At 40.8% G+C, this 19,232-nt stretch overlaps 1 protein-coding gene across 1 annotated transcript; it reads right to left on the bottom strand.

Annotated features, from left to right (window-relative positions):
* Positions 1–1,826: 1,826 nt before the first annotated feature.
* Positions 1,827–19,162, bottom strand: LOC124254616 (coiled-coil domain-containing protein 15-like). Its single transcript, XM_046688449.1, has 11 exons — positions 18,993–19,162; positions 18,222–18,371; positions 17,985–18,117; positions 15,484–15,545; positions 14,406–14,522; positions 13,548–13,665; positions 12,438–12,551; positions 11,340–11,541; positions 10,936–11,127; positions 10,176–10,324; positions 1,827–2,917 (listed from the first exon to the last, which is right to left on the bottom strand). The coding sequence occupies exons 1-11, from the start codon at positions 19,155–19,157 to the stop codon at positions 2,868–2,870; spliced, it is 1,452 nt and encodes a 483-aa protein (XP_046544405.1). The 5' UTR covers positions 19,158–19,162; the 3' UTR covers positions 1,827–2,867.
* Between the last annotated feature and the right edge of the window lie 70 nt (positions 19,163–19,232).

Genomic DNA, 19,232 nt, shown 5'->3' with positions numbered 1-19,232 from the left:
TTATAAGTTTGCCCAGTGTATCTGGTCGCACTAGAAGAGAAAAACACACACCTGAACGATCCATTGCCTTTGATACAGCATCTGTATCAATGAACCCAATCGATTTTACAGTAACCCTGAAAAAAGGTCAGATGTAGGCAGGAGAACATCAGTTGAGTGAGTATGGTTTTACACCGCTTTTAACAATATTCCAGCAATATCACGGCGGGGGACACCAGAAATGGGCACCCACACTGACAACCCACCTGAACCAAGTGACAGTGAGTGACTGATTGACTGAGTTTGGTTTTAGGCCGCTTTTAGCAATATTCCAGCAATATCATGGCCGGGGACACCAGAAATGGGCGCCCACACTGACAACCCACCTGAACCAAGTGACAGTGTGTGCAACAACTACTTACCTGTGAAGATTCGGGTCAGACTTGATCTTCAGTAACCCATGCTTGTCCCAAGAGGCTACTAACGGGATCGGGTGGTCAGGCTCTCTGGCTTGGTTGACACATGTCATCGGTTCCCAATTGCGTATATCTATGTTCATACTGTTGATCACTGGATTGTTTGGTGCAAACTCTATTATTTACAGAAAGCTGCCATATAGTTGGAATATTGCTGAGTGCAGCATAAACTAAACTCACTCACAACTACTGATGAAGTGACTCACTCACCAGCAAACTGGATCTTTCACATCACAATGTTTGGTGTTTAATGACACTCTAAACAATATCCCAGCTATATGAGGTCATTCTCTAAATAAGCCAATATGATATCACGAGCAGCCATCCACACAATTGAGATGATGACAGGTAGCCTTCTTCCCTGACCATCCAATCTAGTTGGTCACCTTATGGCAAGCATGGGATGACAAGGACCTTATGTTTATAATAATAATCACTGCTTAGAAAAATAAATCGTGACAATAATTCATAACAGATGTGTCACATGGCAGCAGATCTTGTAATCCCTTGTGTTTAAGCGCACACTGCCAATGTATGTGTAACTTGCATGACAAGGCAGTTGACAGTTACTCTTTTAGTCATTTTAAAACAAAAATCAATCAGCAGAAGGAATATTTAGAGTTTTATTGTTCAAATGTTGGTATTTGATCTGTCCTAGTAGCAACAATATGTTCATCTGCATCATGAGTATATACAATATATACAGTTAAAATAATCAGACAGTTCCTTTGCACTTTATCACTGTAGGAGGCTGAGCATGTAATATAGAAGCATGATTGATTGTGTACACAGGAGAATGCTGCAGGTCCTGCTCAGCACTGAAGCTTGGAAAAGTGTATCAATAATAAGTTTAGAGCTCTTTCTAAAAGATAACAGTTGAATTCAGGTTACAATTCTCAATGACCAGTCACAATCTTTTGTAAATACCTAGCAGAGCACATGGCAGCCCTGACTTTGTTAAATACCTAGCAGAGCACATGGCCGCCCTGACTTTGTTAAATACCTAGCAGAGCACATGGCCGCCCTGACTTTGTTAAATACCTAGCAGAGCACATGGCCGCCCTGACTTTGTTAAATACCTAGCAGAGCACATGGCAGCCCTGACTTTGTTAAATACCTAGCAGAGCACATGGCAGCCTGACTTTGTTAAATACCTAGCAGAGCACATGGCGCCCTGACTTTGTTAAATACCTAGCAGAGCACATGGCACTGGACTTTGTTAAATACCTAGCAGAGCACATGGCACGCCCTGACTTTGTTAAATACCTAGCAGAGCACATGGCCCCTGACTTTGTTAAATACCTAGCAGAGCACATGGCCGCCCAGACTTTGTTAAATACCTAGCAGAGCACATGGCCGCCCTGACTTTGTTAAATACCTAGCAGAGCACATGGCCGCCCTGACTTTGTTAAATACCTAGCAGAGCACATGGCAGCCCTGACTTTGTTAAATACCTAGCAGAGCACATGGCCGCCCTGACTTTGTTAAATACCTAGCAGAGCACATGGCCGCCCTGACTTTGTTAAATACCTAGCAGAGCACATGGTCGCCCTGACTTTGTTAAATACCTAGCAGAGCACATGGCCGCCCTGACTTTGTTAAATACCTAGCAGAGCACATGGCCGCCCTGACTTGATTGCCATTCTCTTGATTGCCTGTTTCGAGATTATTCACAACATAAATAATAAAACAACATACACTCCCTCACTCTAATGAATTGCTGAAGTAGTGAAACTATACCGTTTCAGTGATGTTTTCAGGTTTAATGATATAAGCGACGTTCATATCACTGAACAGAGTAGAACTGATGGTCTGGCAACCACCCAGGACAACACTGATTGTCCAACCCAAAAGTGATATTGGGCACCTGTTCAGAATTAGCCTGATGGTCAGATCAACCATGTCAGGAACACACCAGATGTAAATCAACAGCATCAGATCTCCTCTGCAAAATGCTCTGTCATCTAAATGTTTAGTTCATTGAAGCAACTTTCACTGACAGAGATGAGTGGTAACTGATGGACATACTGGTCTGCATGGGTCAGACAAGTTCACAGGACACCAGGAGAGACTGTTGATAATGACATGGTTGCTGGCGGTTGATGAACATACTGTTCTGCTGGAGAGAGTGAAAGTCAGACAGTCATGGTGCTGCTTGATGGACATACTCTTGTGTAGTCAAATCGAGAGTCAGACAACTTCACAGATCAGTGACCGCAGTCATGGAGGTTGATGCACATACTGTTCTGTAGAGGAAACGAGGGTCAGACAACTTCACAGATAAGTGACTGCAGTCATGGTGCTTGATGGCTGTAGTGTTTTTAGGAGGAAGCATGGGTCAGACAACTTCACAGGTCAGTGACTGCAGTCATGGTGGTTGACGGCTGTAGTGTTTTTAGGAGGAAGCATGGGTCAGACAACTTCACAGGACACCAGGAGAGACTGCAGCGCCTTGGCGTACGCTGAAACATGAGAGGATTTAACATGGTGGGCATGCAGAGATTTGTTCTATGTGACATAGAGAGGGTGTGTGAGTGTCTAATGTTTCTTCCTGACTACATACCCCTATTGTGTGGCACTGGGATTCTATAGCCTCAAGGTTTTCAATTTAACAGCACTCAATCCTGTACCATACCATTATTTAATGAGTCTTCAATACCAATTACCCACATATTTTCACAAACAGCAAAACCATTGACTAATTGCAAAGGTAAATCTTCATCTTTCATTGCCAAAAATGAAATTTTTAGAGTAAAATTAATATTTTTATACTTATCCTGACTCATGTTTATTTGCTTGTCTTCTTCTTCTGGCGAACCTAGTGGAACACTTGTATCTCCCAATTGAAGTTCCCTTCAATAAAAAATCACTCATTAGTACTGACCACGAGTTACCTCCCTTCCACAAGCGCGGGAACGAGGGCGCCACCTGAACCCATGTGCCTCACTCTCTCCTCATATACTGAGCCCAACAAATGAATTTCCAGGGAAATCCAAAGTGTTAAGTGGGGAGGACGGGAGGGCTTACCTCATGAGTCAGGATAAGTATAAAAATAGTAATTTTACTCTAAAAATTTCATATTTTTCCTTATCCTGACTCATGTTTATTTGCTTGTAGAATCCTACGGAATAGGAGGTGGGATTATAAATACTTTGGATTTTACTAATTAGTGATTTGAACTGAGATAATTGTAATAACCCTAAGGGAACTTCATGAAGGCACTGAACTGAATTCCTGCTGTTAACTTATCAGTTGCCATAGAAGGGTCATTACAATTTACTGAATATAATAAAAGTATATAGAACATTAATTAAGCTAAAGCTATTAATGTGATAGTATAAACTGTTGATAGTTTATAATGAATACTTTTATAGAACCAAAGTAGTAAGCTTACAATATGCATATATGTAAGTTATAACAGAATTGTGCTTAAGGTATAATGATACTTTAAGCTGTATAATAGTAACCAACTACTGAGAGTTTGTTAACTAATACATGTTATGAAATGAACATATGACTGAGCTTAAGAATTGAAACTTAAGCTGAACATATATATATAATAGTAGAACTCCTAAGAGTTGTAGGCATATATATAGTATGATTATAGAACTGTGCTTAAGATATAATTAACTTAAGCAACCTAAATAGCCAAAACAACTCCGTAGAGTTTGTTAGCTATTACATTTTATAATGTAACCATAATGCTTAAAATATGATGAAACTTAAGCTAAGTATATGATAGTAAAAACTCTTTAGAGTTTGTTAGCTAATATACTTATATGATATAAACACGGTACTGAGCTTTAAGATATGAATAAACTTAAGCTACATATATAATAGCAAAAACTCCGTAGAGTTTGTTAGCTAATACATGTTATAATGTAACCATAATGCTTAAGATATGATGAAACTTAAGCTACATATATAATAGCAAAAAAAACTCCGTAGAGTTTGTTAGCTAATATATTTTTATGATATGAGTATAGTACTATGTTTAAGATATAATGAACTTAAGCTACATATATAATAGCAAAAACAAACTCTGTAGAGTTTGTTAGCTAATACATTTATAATGTAACCATAGTACTGAGCTTAAGATATGATTAACTTAAGCTAAATATATAATAACAAACTCCGTATAGTTGTTAGCTTATATATTGTATGATATAATAACCATAGTACTGAGCTTAAGATAATAAAAGAACTTAAGCAAAATATATATAGCATGTAGCTATTTAGTACTGTTATAAGATAAGTAAAAATCTGTAAGATTGACTTATCTTCTCCGAGAACTGTCAACTGTTGTCGCGAGGACCATGGGACCCGAATTGGTGGCTACCTGAGGCGTCCTCGGTGGTGATATCTCTCAGATAGTGGTTGGCAAACACCATATCGGATCTCCAGAAATAACCCTCCATATTTCAATAGCATTGTATATGTTAGCTCTAATATCATGAGGATTAGAAGCTCATGGAGGGTCGATCCTGCAGTCTTGTAGGCACGTAGTATGACAGTTCTGATCCAAAGGAGATAGTATTGAGACTTCCGTCTGCGTAGCTTGATAGAGGAAATAATCCCTTGCATTTTCCCTCCTGTTTGGCTCGGTGGAGATATATTTTCAGTGCTCTTACTGGCCATCGTGATAGATTCATCGTATCATGGGGTCCAAGTATATCATCAAAGCGTGTTCATAAACCTCACTTGTGAGGTGTTGGAGCACTATATTCAGATCCCAAGTTGGAGCGTGAAACTTACGTTTTAATCCTCCAATCAGAAAGCTCAAGTAGCAAAGGCGGTAACTGGGTTAGAACTTGGCCCGTTCTCAGTTATGATAGAGCTATTGCTGCAAGATAGGTGGACAAGTTGAGCCTTATAAAATCTTAGTCTGACGTAGATAACATAAGTAGTCCGCCACTTGAGGATGAGTAGCATATCTAGCTGTAAATCCTTCCTTTGCAGCATAATTGACAACACTGTGCCATTTGTCATCGTATAAGTTGCCAGTTGAGTTACGCAGGGCAAGTTAGACTGCTTTGCCGCTCTGGCTGAATAACTTGTTATTCAGACACGCCTTGATACAATCCATACGTGAAGTTGGAATATATCTGGCTTTCCGTGCGCTTGTTTGGTGTGCGGATGTATTAACAGATTCGAGCACTCTGTAAGGTGTAGTATTGGTTGTCCGATTTCTTGAATAAGAGTTGGAAACCACTTCCTCGCTGGTCAGTAGGCCCGTGACCAAAATCAGATGGAGGCTCTGCTTTGGACTGATTTAGAGTAAACTTGTGAGATTAACGCTGGTGGCGGAAAAGTGTACGCGTTGAGACCTTCCCACGATATGCTTAGTGCGTCTGTTGCCAATGCTAGTGGGTCTGGAACTGGCGATACGAATGTTGTCAGTTGTTTGTTGAATCGAATGGTAAATAGGTCTATTAGTGTAGTTCCTATTTCCTTGATAATTTGAGTGAATATCTCTGTATGGAGCATTCATTCTGTCGGCGATGGTGGTGTGTGGGCGAGAGAGAGAGCGTCTGCTATCACATTCTTTGCTCCTGGAATGTGATATGCTCTGACATGTATGTTGAGATTGTTGATTAAATCGAACAATTGAAAACAGAGTCGATATGTTCGGGGACCTGGTTGAGCTTAGTTTGTTCACATAAAACGCCACTGTCGAATTGACTGTGTGAATCATCCACTGGGTATACTGTAGTAAGTTGCTCCAGTGTATTAAGGCGTTTATTACTGCTTGCATCTCTAGCAGATTTATGTGTAATTGCTCTCTTGATTGCTCATAGCCCTGATGCCGTCCTGTTGGCAAGATGGGCTCCCCAACCTTATAGTGACACATCTACGAGAAAGTGTTATCGATTCCAGCTCTATTAACGAGGCAGCCTATTCAAACATTCGATCTCTTGGTGCATCATAGTAGATGAGGTTTGACCCTGAACCGATGATTGAGCGGTAGAGATTAGTCTAGATGCGGTTGTTGATGACTTGTAGCGGATGTAATTGTAGTCTGCCTCTGTCTGTCATGTCTTGAGCTGAGCTGAAGTGCGTAACCCCAACAGACTCTGTCACTGTCGTAGTGGTAGCGGAGATAGTAAGGCTTGTGGAAATGACTGTTGGATCTTGATCCATGGTCCTCCGGTACAATTATAAGATTCTGCGCCATTACAAATCAAAAACCTAGAATAGTAGATCTTGCGAAGGTTCTAGGTCCAACTTAAGTAGGTTTACTAACCATCTAGTTGTGTTAGTAGCTTGATGATGAATTCAAGTGTAGTCTGAGACGCTATGGATTTGGATCCATTTGTATCCCGTCGTCGAGGTAACTTAAACTCGAAGTGCTTGGCGATGTAGATGCATAACCAGGGGTGACTGCCATCGTTGAACTTATGTAAAAAATCGTCTGACTGCCGTGTCCTCGTCCTTACTTGACAGGGAGGTCTCTAACCTCAAGAAGGCAGCCCAATCATGAAGGTTTAGATTAGCTGGACTGTAAGGAGGCTTGCTCGTTCACTGATATTTTGTTGTCACTTGCAACCTATGTGTTGAACTGTGAACTATGATGCGACCTCTGCGTGAGGCGTTGTCCATCTCTGTCCAATCAGAACAAGGCATTTTGATTCTGTAGAGTACCAGCTGTGGCGTCACCGGTGTATCAGGAAAGGAACCTTGTATAATATAGTGCCGTCGTTGATATTAGAACAATCGTCGGTCTTCACCGTAACTTCCCCGGTTACCCGAGTGACCACGTGTTTCGAGGGTTGATGGTAAACGCTTGAAAACCTCCGGTAAAAATACCTCGCTCTGTAATATTAATGCTGGATAAGTTATTTTCCAGGCTGTCGTGAAAGTAACTTCAGTCTTGAAGATAATTCCGACTTCCTTATATAAGGTTCAATAACCTTGCAAGTTGTCAGCTTGTAGACTGTTAAAGCTGAACTTGTTGTACATATTACTTCTGAGGAAATGGTTGGCGATTATGAGTTTTACTTCGCCGTAACAAGACTGCTGTTCAATTTCGTTTTGAATTGTCTGCAGATCTGCGTAATGGTCGCATGTAGATAATTGTATCGTAGTAGGTAGTCGGCGAAGATCCCTAATTAGGCTCTTAGTCCGTTGATAAATTAATACAGCGGCGTTGTGTGTTGTAAATAGCCTGTGCAATTGTCTTCGCGTAGGCTTGTAGGCGGACATATGGCTTACAGTTGATAAGCAACTCATGTGATGTCTTGAACGGACTGGCGAGTGGCTATATATGACGAAAGTGGCTAGTATATGGAGACCTTGGAGGAGACTTCCTCGTGACGCCGGGGACTTAGCGAAGATCTCGAAATAGCGCTTCTAGATCTTCTGGGTGAAATAGACTTGGAGCCACTTAGCCTTCGCGACCTTCGCGAAAGTATCGAGTCAGAGTCCGATCAATATATGAGCGCTTGCTTCACGAACGACCTCTGTGTTCTACAGGGTGTGGGCTCGGCGAAGCGCTCCTTCTCCGCGATGTCCCTCTCAACTGGTGAGGCTGTAGCTCCTTCGCGGAGGCGGCCTGGGACTTCCTAGCGAAGTGTCTAGAGTCGGATCTTAATGATACCATCGTCTTCCTCTGACGTATGGTCGTATGTCGGAGACCTCGATCTGTAAGAAGATCTATGTGAGGACTGAGGAGAACGGACTGACGATTGGCTAGTGTATGTAGACCTTGGAGAAGACATCCTTCGCGGAAACTGTGGGCTTCGAGAACGGTGATGGCTTCGCCGACGCTCTGGGCTTCTCGAACTTTGAGGGCTGCGCGAACGTCTTCTAGGCGTTGAAGAACCACTTAGCCTTCGCGTCTTGCGCGAATGTCTGGAGTCAGTGTCCCGATCCGACATATGAGTGCTTGCTGCGAACACCCTTCCGTACATGACAAGGTGCGTGCTGGCGAAAGCACCTCCTTCTCCCATGAAGCCTCTTGCAAAGGTCAGACTCTAGCTCCTTCTCTGAGGCGCCTGGGATACCTTATGCAAAGAGCTCACTCAGGCAGGGTTGCCCTTCGCGGAGGCGCGTCTATGGGCTCAGGGGCCCTAGGCGAAGTCAAGGCGGGCTCTGGGGCCCTGTATGACTTAGTATGGGGTGGGCTCTGGGGCCCGTGGCTCTGAGGCCTCTGTAAGCCGTAACGGTCTTCCATCAGCCTCATGATTTGGTTGACCAGGTCGTCTGGGATGGTCTGCGCTGGCGTTGAGGGTGTCCTCTCTGTGATAGTGACGGGACCCACAGTTATAATCTCCGGCGTCAACGTAGGCATCTCTGATTGCATGTTGATCTGCGCTGAAGTGACGGTAGCCGTACTGGTCACTTCTTATGACATACATCTGGAATGATAAACGAAATGTCATCATCATATAAACATAATTCTGAATATCAGAAGCAAAGTTTTTGGTTTTTTTGTTTTGTTTTTTTAGTAGTCTTCGTGGATTTCCCTTCGACGAGGCTGTAGACCTGGGGGCTCGGAGCATACGTTGAGACGACGTGGAAGTTCTTCTAGTTTTATACTGTGATGAAGGAGCGTCCTGGGAAGCAGGTCGCTTCTAGATATAGCGGACTCGTCCCACGCTTATCCCCGAAGGAAACTCAGGATATATCTGACTCGATCTATTAGCCATGACTGAAGATTGTTTCGAGATTTATCTGCCTTCCGTCTCAAAAGCGGAACATAAATATTTATCAAAAGGCAGAAATTGGTAAATTAATATATAATTTACAACGAGAAACAATAGAACATGGAGTAATGCAACTAGGGCATTTTAAATGTGGATCGGTAGCAGAGTAACGTAATTTACAAACAGTGCAGATTTTTATTAACGCAAACTGCTGAGCAACACGGCGAACCGTGAATCAAGCAGCAGAAACACGAATAATTATCAATGCATGTTGAATAATGATACTAGTTACACCTCTATAGATGAATATAAGAGGTAACAAACTAAATATAAATAAAGGATATAGTGTGCAGGGAGACACAGGTGCTCTCACGTCTTGCTCACTGGGCGAAGAAGGAGAGAGTGAGGCACATGGGTTCAGGTGGCGCCCTCGTTCACGCGCTTGTGGAAGGGAGGTAACTCGTGGTCAGTACTAATGAGTGATTTTTTATTGAAGGGAACTTCAATTGGGAGATACAAGTGTTCCACTAGGTTCGCCAGAAGAAGAAGACAAGCAAATAAACATGAGTCAGGATAAGGAAAAATTTGTTCTTTCCACTTTCCTACACGGTTGCTCCTTTGCAGTGTTCTTAGCATACTGGTAGCATGCTTCCCTTTATTTGTGAAAATGAAGTCCAGTAACTATGGTATTGTAGTTATAGCATGATGTATCAGCTTGATGTGCAGCTAAGCCGTAAGTGATGCAAATTCCTCACATACAGCACTTTTGTGTAACTCACAAGCATGTGTAAGGGCAAATTGGGATTTCGAACCTATGATCATGCATACCCAAGGGAAGCAACTCTGCACAGTGCCTTAGATAACTGGGCCATGCATGACCTCAGCTCCTTAACTAATCTAGCTATACCAGACAACCACATTAGTTCTACAGTATATGTTGGTAGGTTTCTCCAGGAATAGAAATTACCCTGTCTGCTCGTCCAATACTGGTAAAATTCAGGATTAGTGACATTTCCTTTTACTATCAGGTAGATGGCAGCACTGTGGCTGATCATATGTGGGCACAAGGACTGACCTTTAGGGTTCTTATAGAAGAAACAGTTGTTGGCACAGGTGTCAGGGTTCGTGTCCCACAGCGAGTCGCCACAGCAACACAAGGGAGGTAACTGTACCCCTTTCTTCACTATCTTCTCACGGAGGTTATGGCGTAATGCCTCTACATATCTGAAATAGCAACACAGAAAAAATACACCTCCTGCCATAATCAAATGTCTTGCGAGAGACAACAAAAACATCTTGTCGATTTATTCCTGCACTCTCTATTGCTAGTTTCTGATTTTCAGTTAAACATGAAATAGGAAATCTATCCTTCGCATGTTGATCAACTAACTCCATGGTGGCTGCCATATTGGATCTAAGTCAATGTAACACATGTTCTGTATGGATAGAAAGAAGGGAGATAATCGCAAGTTTTTGCTGCTAGGGGATTTTATGAGAACCAGGAAATATGGCCATATTAGAACAGAGGTACATAGGAAGATATGACTTGAGTAACCTCTGTGGGAAGAGAATGTTGATGACAGTGTATTTCCCAATACCCCAATGTCAAGGTCATGTTCAGTCAGGTATTCCTACAAATGGTAATCATCAACTACTTGGATAACAACTATAAAATTAGACAACACATGACATATTTTTTACATTTGTATACCTATCCCGTACTTGCTTACTTCCAATCTTATTTCCAGTCATTACAGTGAGTTATGATTGCCATAGCACCGAGATCACTTTGATAGACAGGGCCCTTAATAGGTCATAAGCAGTCAGCGGTTTACCTCTCCATTTCCTTGTGTCTCCGCCGGGTGTGCTCATGTTGTTGCAAGGTGTCCCGGATGTGAGACTGCTCCAGCTGGTCCCGGAGGAATGCTTCATCCGATGTCTCCCCGGTCATCGGGTCTCGAGGCTGCACCAAGCGTAATGCCAACTCCTCCTCCTCCTGACGAGCCTCCTCCTTGTCTTGCTTCAGTCTGACAGACACAAACATACCCTAAGTAGTCACAGGTCGGATGGGCTCATACATAGTTAGACACAGATCAGGCAAGACTGACAGCATCACACACAAGTTAGAACAAGTCGTGAATAAACACTCACCACCTACCACATCCGAACAACTAAAATCATTTGTTAATGTTAATTACTCCGTCTGTCCAAAATCAGCTACATAGACAAGTACAATTACTTCTGAATCCGTTTCCGATGTTCCTGTCGACGAAGATTCTCCTTTACTTGCTCACGCTCCTGGTCCATGAAAAGTCGGCGGTAGAGAGCGGTCTGACTCCGCTGTCGGCGTCGGTTCTCTTCCATCGTCACCCCCGAGTAGATGTCAGGGACAGACACGACTGGGGCTGGGCGGTGCAGCTCTGTGCCTGTCATTGTTGGCACTGTAAGATATACATGCATGTGTGGGACAGGTTGTTATTGAATGTTTGTACACATATTCTCCACCATCATCACCCTGTGTAGATGTTGGGGACAGGGAGGATGGAGGCGGTGCAGCTCTGTGCCTGTCATTGGTGACACTGGGATTTATTGAGTCATTTATGCAAACAATTTAGCCTCATTAACCCAGTAGATCTTGCCTTGTTAACAGTGTCTCTAGCCGCTTTAACACTGCATCTAGCCATGTTAACAGTGTATTTAGCCTTGTTATTAAAGTGTATCCACCCTTTTCAACCGTGTCTCTAGCCGCTTTAACACTGCATCTAGCCATGTTAACAGTGTCTCTAGCCGCTTTAACACTGCGTATCTAGCCATGTTAACAGTATATTTAGCCTTGTTATTAAAGTGTATCCACCCTTTTCAACCGTGTCTCTAGCCGCTTTAACACTGCATCTAGCCATGTAAACAGTATATTTAGCCTTGTTATTAAAGTGTATCCACCCTTGTTAACAGTGTCTCTAGCCGCTTTAACACTGCATCTAGCCATGTTAACAGTATATTTAGCCTTGTTATTAAAGTGTATCCACCCTTGTTAACAGTGTCTCTAGCCGCTTTAACACTGCGTATCTAGCCATGTTTGCAGTGTATTTAGCCTTGTTATTAAAGTGTATCCACCCTTTTCAACCGTGTCTCTAGCCGCTTTAACACTGCGTATCTAGCCATGTTAACAGTATATTTAGCCTTGTTATTAAAGTGTATCCACCCTTTTCAACCGTGTCTCTAGCCGCTTTAACACTGCATATCTAGCCATGTTAACAGTGTATTTAGCTTAACAGTGTACCTAGCCTTGTTAACTATGTTTACAACAACCCAAGGGAGATAATTCTATGACAATCACCACTGCGTCGCTGGATCCTCTCTTGTCTTGTCTCTGCCTGTGGGGGTGAAAGATCGAAGTGTACACTCTTCATCTGTCGCCGCCATCGATTTTCACTTTCCTCCTCATTCTCATCTGACAGGAACAGTTTGGAGTTGAAATAAATAAATCTCAATTTAATAACAAAAAAAATAATGAAAAGTTCAGTCAACAGCTAATACAGAATTCACCAACCTACATCTTATCACCAATCCAGCACTAATCAAAACAGAAGAGTATGAAAGACTTTCATAACTTAATGACAATTCATCATTCCAGTATCAGACAAGAAGACAAAGTCATCAATATCCCCCTCAATGGCAAAATATTCTTCATGAAAATGTCTACGAGTTATGATTAAGTCAAATGTTTTGGTGAGTATATAGAAAAGTGGAAGGAGAGTACTGAAAGGTTTTTAAAGTTCTGCTCCAGATATGCAAAGATATTTTATTCAGAATTCCAAAACTACCAAAAGGCACCAGTACACCACCAGATGTATGTATGTACCAAGTTTGGTGAAAAAACATTGAACGGTTTTTTTTATAGAGTTCTGCTCCGGAAAAAGAGCACTATCACCAATTTCAATCTAAGTCACATTTGTTGCCATGGAAATGCCAAAAATATTTTCTTCAGAATTCCAAAACTACCAAAAGGCACCAGCACACCACCAGACCAATCTATGTGCCAAGTTTGGTGAAGAAACGTTGAACGGTTTTAGAGTTCTGCTCCGGAAAAAGAGCACTATCACCAATTTCAGTTTAAGTAAAACTTGTTGCCATGGAAACGCCAAAAATATTTAATTCAGAATACCAAAACTACCAAAAGGCACCATTACACCACCAGATCTATCCATGTGCCAAATTTGGTGAAGAAATATTGACTGGTTTTAAAGTTCTGCTCCAGAAAAGACAAATGTGCACAACGCACGGACGCACGGACGGGGATAAAAAAGTATAGTGTGTTTTTGAAATGTACAAAATTGTTTAGAACACTCTCAAGGACCAAGTCCATCTTCCCAATCCATCAGTGTTGGGGTCAGAACTTTTCAGCCACTCCAGGGCTGATGTCTTGGTAGTTCAAACACATTCATACCATGTGTGTACTTCTCTTCATCAACATCATCGTCTCTGTCCTCGGTGTCCTCAGTATTGCTGTTGTCACTGTCAAGGTCAAGGACATCTCCATCTCTCATGTGTCGAGATGATGGGTGCTACAATGTAGAGGGTAGATCACATACAACGCTCCGACCCATTTTCCGAGTTTCTATCACCCTATGTCTGAACCACATCTGTACCCACACACTGAATCACATCTCTACCCATACACACTGAATCATATCTCTACCCTCAGACACTGAATCACATCTCTACCCATACACACTGAATCACATCTCTACCCACACACACTGAATCACATCTCTACCCATACACACTGAATTACATCTCTACCCATACACACTGAATCATACCTCTACCCATACACACTGAATAGCATATCTACCCATACACACTGAATAGCATATCTACCCATACACATTGAATCATATCTCTACCCACACACACTGAATCAAATCTCTACCCACACACACTGAATCATATCTCTACCCACACACACTGAATCAAATCTCTACCCACACACACTGAATCTCATCTCTATCCACACACACTGAATCACATCTCTACCCACACACACTGAATTGGATATCTACCCATACACATTGAATCACATCTCTACCCATACACATTGAATCACATCTCTACCCACACACACTGAATCACATCTCTACACATACACACTAAATTACAGTCTCTACATATGCACTTCCTGACTCATTTATCTTTCTTGACACACAGACTCATGTGACCTTCCGCATACAAGATTCATACAAACGTACTTCAATCATATCACGGTACAACGACTTACATCTGAGGGAATATAACAAGAACTCACATCTCTTGTATGGGACACCCTCCACACACCTCCAGGCAGATCATCACTGATGAAGTTGTCCGTCAATATCTGTCTGCCCCCAAGCTTGCGCCTTGCCTCACTCGTGAACTCATGCACCTAAAACAACCACATACATCTGGGAACAAGAAGTCACTTAAAACACTGATCAAGGGGGATGGTCAGGCATACCTCTGCAGCGTTGAGACTAGGGGTGTAACGATGCATCGAATTATTCAATCCTCGATTGCAATTGTTGAGTCTCTGATAGCAATTAATTGATGGTAGAAACGAAAAACTATTGATGCATCGATAGTATGTGTGACTGTCGATAGTTTAGTACATGTAATTGACTTCCGTTGATAAATGCGCAGCGCAAAATACAGGAATTACCAGATTCGTTCTCTTTGATTTAGAGTTAGGTAAGAATTCCTTACGTACCCCCCACCTAATGTTTTTTTAAAAATACAAAGATATACAAGTAATGAAAAGTACCTTATAAAATAGGCGGGGGTACGTAAGGAACTCTTTCCTAGAGTAATCCGCCCCTGTTACCTCTCAAACAAACTTCATCTGGGTTTGAAATATCTTGTCAGTTATCTACTTCAACTTGTTAGTATTTCATATAAACTATACATTCCTTCGGGGAAATGACTTCAAATGAGACAATTCAAGGAGAGAAAAAACTATGGCAATAGTATTGCAATAGTTGGTCGCAATAGACTATCGCTATCGCAATAGTAACCTGCAATAGACTATTGCTATCGCAATAGTTGTTTCTCCCTCAATAGTGACCCCTAGTTGAGACATCATGGCTTGAAGCGATTTGGCATTTCTAAATTTGCAAATGACCGACTAGTGATATTCCAAGACATTTATTATTGATAGAAGCTGGATGTTCACAAGCACCTGTTCAAGTCTATTCTAAAGTAAACATGTATACATAGAGAGTGTCAACAACTATGAAATCAGGTACGTTGTACAACGTTAGGATACATAAACATGGACAAACTTTGCATAGGCTCAGACGGACTAAGTTAGATTGTATGAGCTATAGAGACATCAGTATGGAAGCACCCACCTGGTCTGTCTGGTCCGAGAAGGCGTGTGTCGTGGTTGACGGTTCACTGTGTGCCACGCCTCCTGCACAGAAATACTTACATTAGTCACCATCGCTGTAGACATTGTACATTAGTCACCAGTGTTATAGACATTGTACATTAGTCACCATCATTATAGACATTGTACATTAGTCACCATCATTATAGGCATTGTACATTAGTCACCATCATTATAGACATTGTACATTAGTCACCATCATTATAGGCATTGTACATTAGTCACCATCATTATAGGCATTGTACATTAGTCACCAGTGTTATAGGCATTGTACATTAGTCACCAGTGTTATAGGCATTGTACATTAGTCACCATCATTATAGACATTGTACATTAGTCACCATCATTATAGGCATTGTACATTAGTCACCATCATTATAGACATTGTACATTAGTCACCATCATTATAGACATTGTACATTAGTCACCATCATTATAGACATTGTACATTAGTCACCATCATTATAGGCATTGTACATTAGTCACCAGTGTTATAGGCATTGTACATTAGTCACCAGTGTTATAGGCATTGTACATTAGTCACCATCATTATAGACATTGTACATTAGTCACCATCATTATAGGCATTGTACATTAGTCACCATCATTATAGGCATTGTACATTAGTCACCAGTGTTATAGGCATTGTACATTAGTCACCATCATTATAGACATTGTACATTAGTCACCATCATTATAGACATTGTACATTAGTCACCATCATTATAGGCATTGTACATTAGTCACCAGTGTTATAGGCATTGTACATTAGTCACCAGTGTTATAGGCATTGTACATTAGTCACCATCATTATAGACATTGTACATTAGTCACCATCATTATAGGCATTGTACATTAGTCACCATCATTATAGGCATTGTACATTAGTCACCAGTGTTATAGGCATTGTACATTAGTCACCATCATTATAGACATTGTACATTAGTCACCAGTGTTATAGGCATTGTACATTAGTCACCAGTGTTATAGGCATTGTACATTAGTCACCATCATTATAGACATTGTACATTAGTCACCATCATTATAGGCATTGTACATTAGTCACCATCATTATAGGCATTGTACATTAGTCACCAGTGTTATAGGCATTGTACATTAGTCACCAGTGTTATAGGCATTGTACATTAGTCACCATCATTATAGACATTGTACATTAGTCACCATCATTATAGGCATTGTACATTAGTCACCATCATTATAGACATTGTACATTAGTCACCATCATTATAGACATTGAACATTAGTCACCAGTGTTATAGACATTGTACATTAGTCACCATCATTATAGGCATTGTACATTAGTCACCATCATTATAGACATTGTACATTAGTCACCATCATTATAGACATTGTACATTAGTCACCAGTGTTATAGACATTGTACATTAGTCACCATCATTATAGACATTGTACATTAGTCACCAGTGTTATAGACATTGTACATTAGTCACCATCATTATAGGCATTGTACATTAGTCACCAGTGTTATAGACATTGTACATTAGTCACCATCATTATAGACATTGTACATTAGTCACCAGTGTTATAGACATTGTACATTAGTCACCATCATTATAGACATTGTACATTAGTCACCATCATTATAGACATTGTACATTAGTCACCAGTGTTATAGACATTGTACATTAGTCACCATCATTATAGACATTGTACATTAGTCACCAGTGTTATAGATATTGTACATTAGTCACCATCATTATAGGCATTGTACATTAGTCACCATCATTATAGACATTGTACATTAGTCACCATCATTATAGACATTGAACATTAGTCACCAGTGTTATAGACATTGTACATTAGTCACCATCATTATAGACATTGTACATTAGTCACCATCATTATAGACATTGTACATTAGTCACCATCATTATAGTCATTGTACATTAGTCACCATTGTTATAGAAATTGTACATTAGTCACCATTGTTATAGAAATTATACATTAGTCACCATTGTTATAGACATTGTACATTAGTCACCAGTGTTATAGAAATTGTACATTAGTCACCATTGTTATAGACATTGTACATTAGTCACCATTGTTATAGACATTGTACATTAGTCACCATTGTTATAGACATTGTACATTAGTCACCATTGTTATAGACATTGTACATTAGTCACCATTGTTATAGACATTGTACATTAGTCACTATTGTTATAGACATTGTACATTAGTCACTATTGTTATAGACATTGTACATTAGTCACTAGTGTTATAGTGAGCGAGTGAGGTTAGTTTTACGCCACACTCAGCAATATTCCACACCAGTGTTATAGACATTGTATATTAGTCACCATTGTTATAGACATTAAACATTAGTCATCATCGTTATAGATGCCTTACATTAGCCATCAGTGTTATAAAGACATTGCACAGTAGCCATCAGTGTTATTGTACATGCAGTCCCTTCCATACCTTGTGTATTTGGTGTTGCTCTGGACTTAATGCTCAAGCCCTGGTGTGATCTCACTGAGCAGCTGTCTTTTCGGGCTGACAGACGCTGAGCTGATAATGTACTCTGCCTAACTATTAGCCGTTCTCGCTCAATCTGAAACAATCACACATAAATAACAGACCTAATCTCCAGATAGTACATCAACATTGCTCCAAATGTATTTGGCAACTCTTTATCTGTCAATCCATCACACTTACAGCGGTAACCATCGACTGTGCCTGCTGTTGTTTCTTTAGCCTATCTAGCTGCCGAACTCTTTTCTTCACCTCCTCCTGGAAGCGTCTCAGACGGTCCTCTTTCTCACGTTGCATTTGATACATCCGATTCTCCTCCTCCACCGCTGCTTCCTGCAACACCAGACACGTCTCATAGGACTACCATGGCCACATAATAGATTATTGAAAGAACGACATTACATGATAGTGATATTATTAGCTTCTTTTCTTCCTGTTATATTATTATTGAGTTAATGACTTATCTATCTATCAGCCAATACACAAAACAATGTGACATAAAGAGTTCATGCACACATTTGCTGGTACCTGACCTTTATACACACATGAAAGCCCCCAAACTTCAGATTATTTTGGATTGATCCTTTCTATTTATGTTACAATTTATTTGATTACTCAAAGGAAAATTAGGATACCCAATTGATATGAACACAATTGGGTACATAACTCAATGACCTAAAAAGTTATCTGTAGCTCTGTCACAGGATAACAGAGGTTCTGTGAAGTGGGGTCAGAGAAGAGATATGATTTCGGAAATATCCCGATTGTGGATTGTGCAGTTATTATATCGACTAAATAATGTTCAAAGGTGTTCAAATTCAAAAGGCACAAAGGTCAGCATTGTTTATTTATGGGTAAACATCTATCAAGCAGGAAGTATGGTAGTCTTCCTATTTTCCAAAAGACATCAAAACATGATCGAACTTGTTTAGAACTCGATGTGACACTACTAACTATTGCGTTGGGATGACTGTTGATTATCTGTTCAGTAGCTGGCTGAACCCAGGCACCGACGGGCCTGATTTCAACATTCCGATTTCCCATCACATCTGTGCTGATCACGGGCTTCATCATCGCTTTCATCCCAGCAGACGCAAATGTTTTTGTTTTCGCCGCCATTTTCTTGGAATGTTGTAGAAAAGTATACTTCCTATTCATACGAATAGGCGTTACAGTATAATTCTACATACTGGT

The sequence above is a fragment of the Haliotis rubra genome, unplaced genomic scaffold (assembly GCF_003918875.1).
Source record: "Haliotis rubra isolate DU_JTF1 unplaced genomic scaffold, ASM391887v1 Scf578, whole genome shotgun sequence".
NCBI lineage: Eukaryota > Metazoa > Mollusca > Gastropoda > Lepetellida > Haliotidae > Haliotis > Haliotis rubra.
This window is presented reverse-complemented; position numbering and strand designations above follow the sequence as displayed.

Excerpts from the sequence above, each read along its gene's own strand:
- LOC124254616 (XM_046688449.1), bottom strand. The coding sequence starts at position 19,157 with ATGGCGGCGAAAACAAAAACATTTGCGTCTGCTGGGATGAAAGCGATG. Across the intron at positions 18,372-18,992 it reads ACAGTCATCCCAACGCAATA|GAAGCAGCGGTGGAGGAGGA; the intron begins GTTAGTAGTGTC and ends CTGGTGTTGCAG. Across the intron at positions 14,523-15,483 it reads TCTCGGACCAGACAGACCAG|GTGCATGAGTTCACGAGTGA; the intron begins GTGGGTGCTTCC and ends TGGTTGTTTTAG.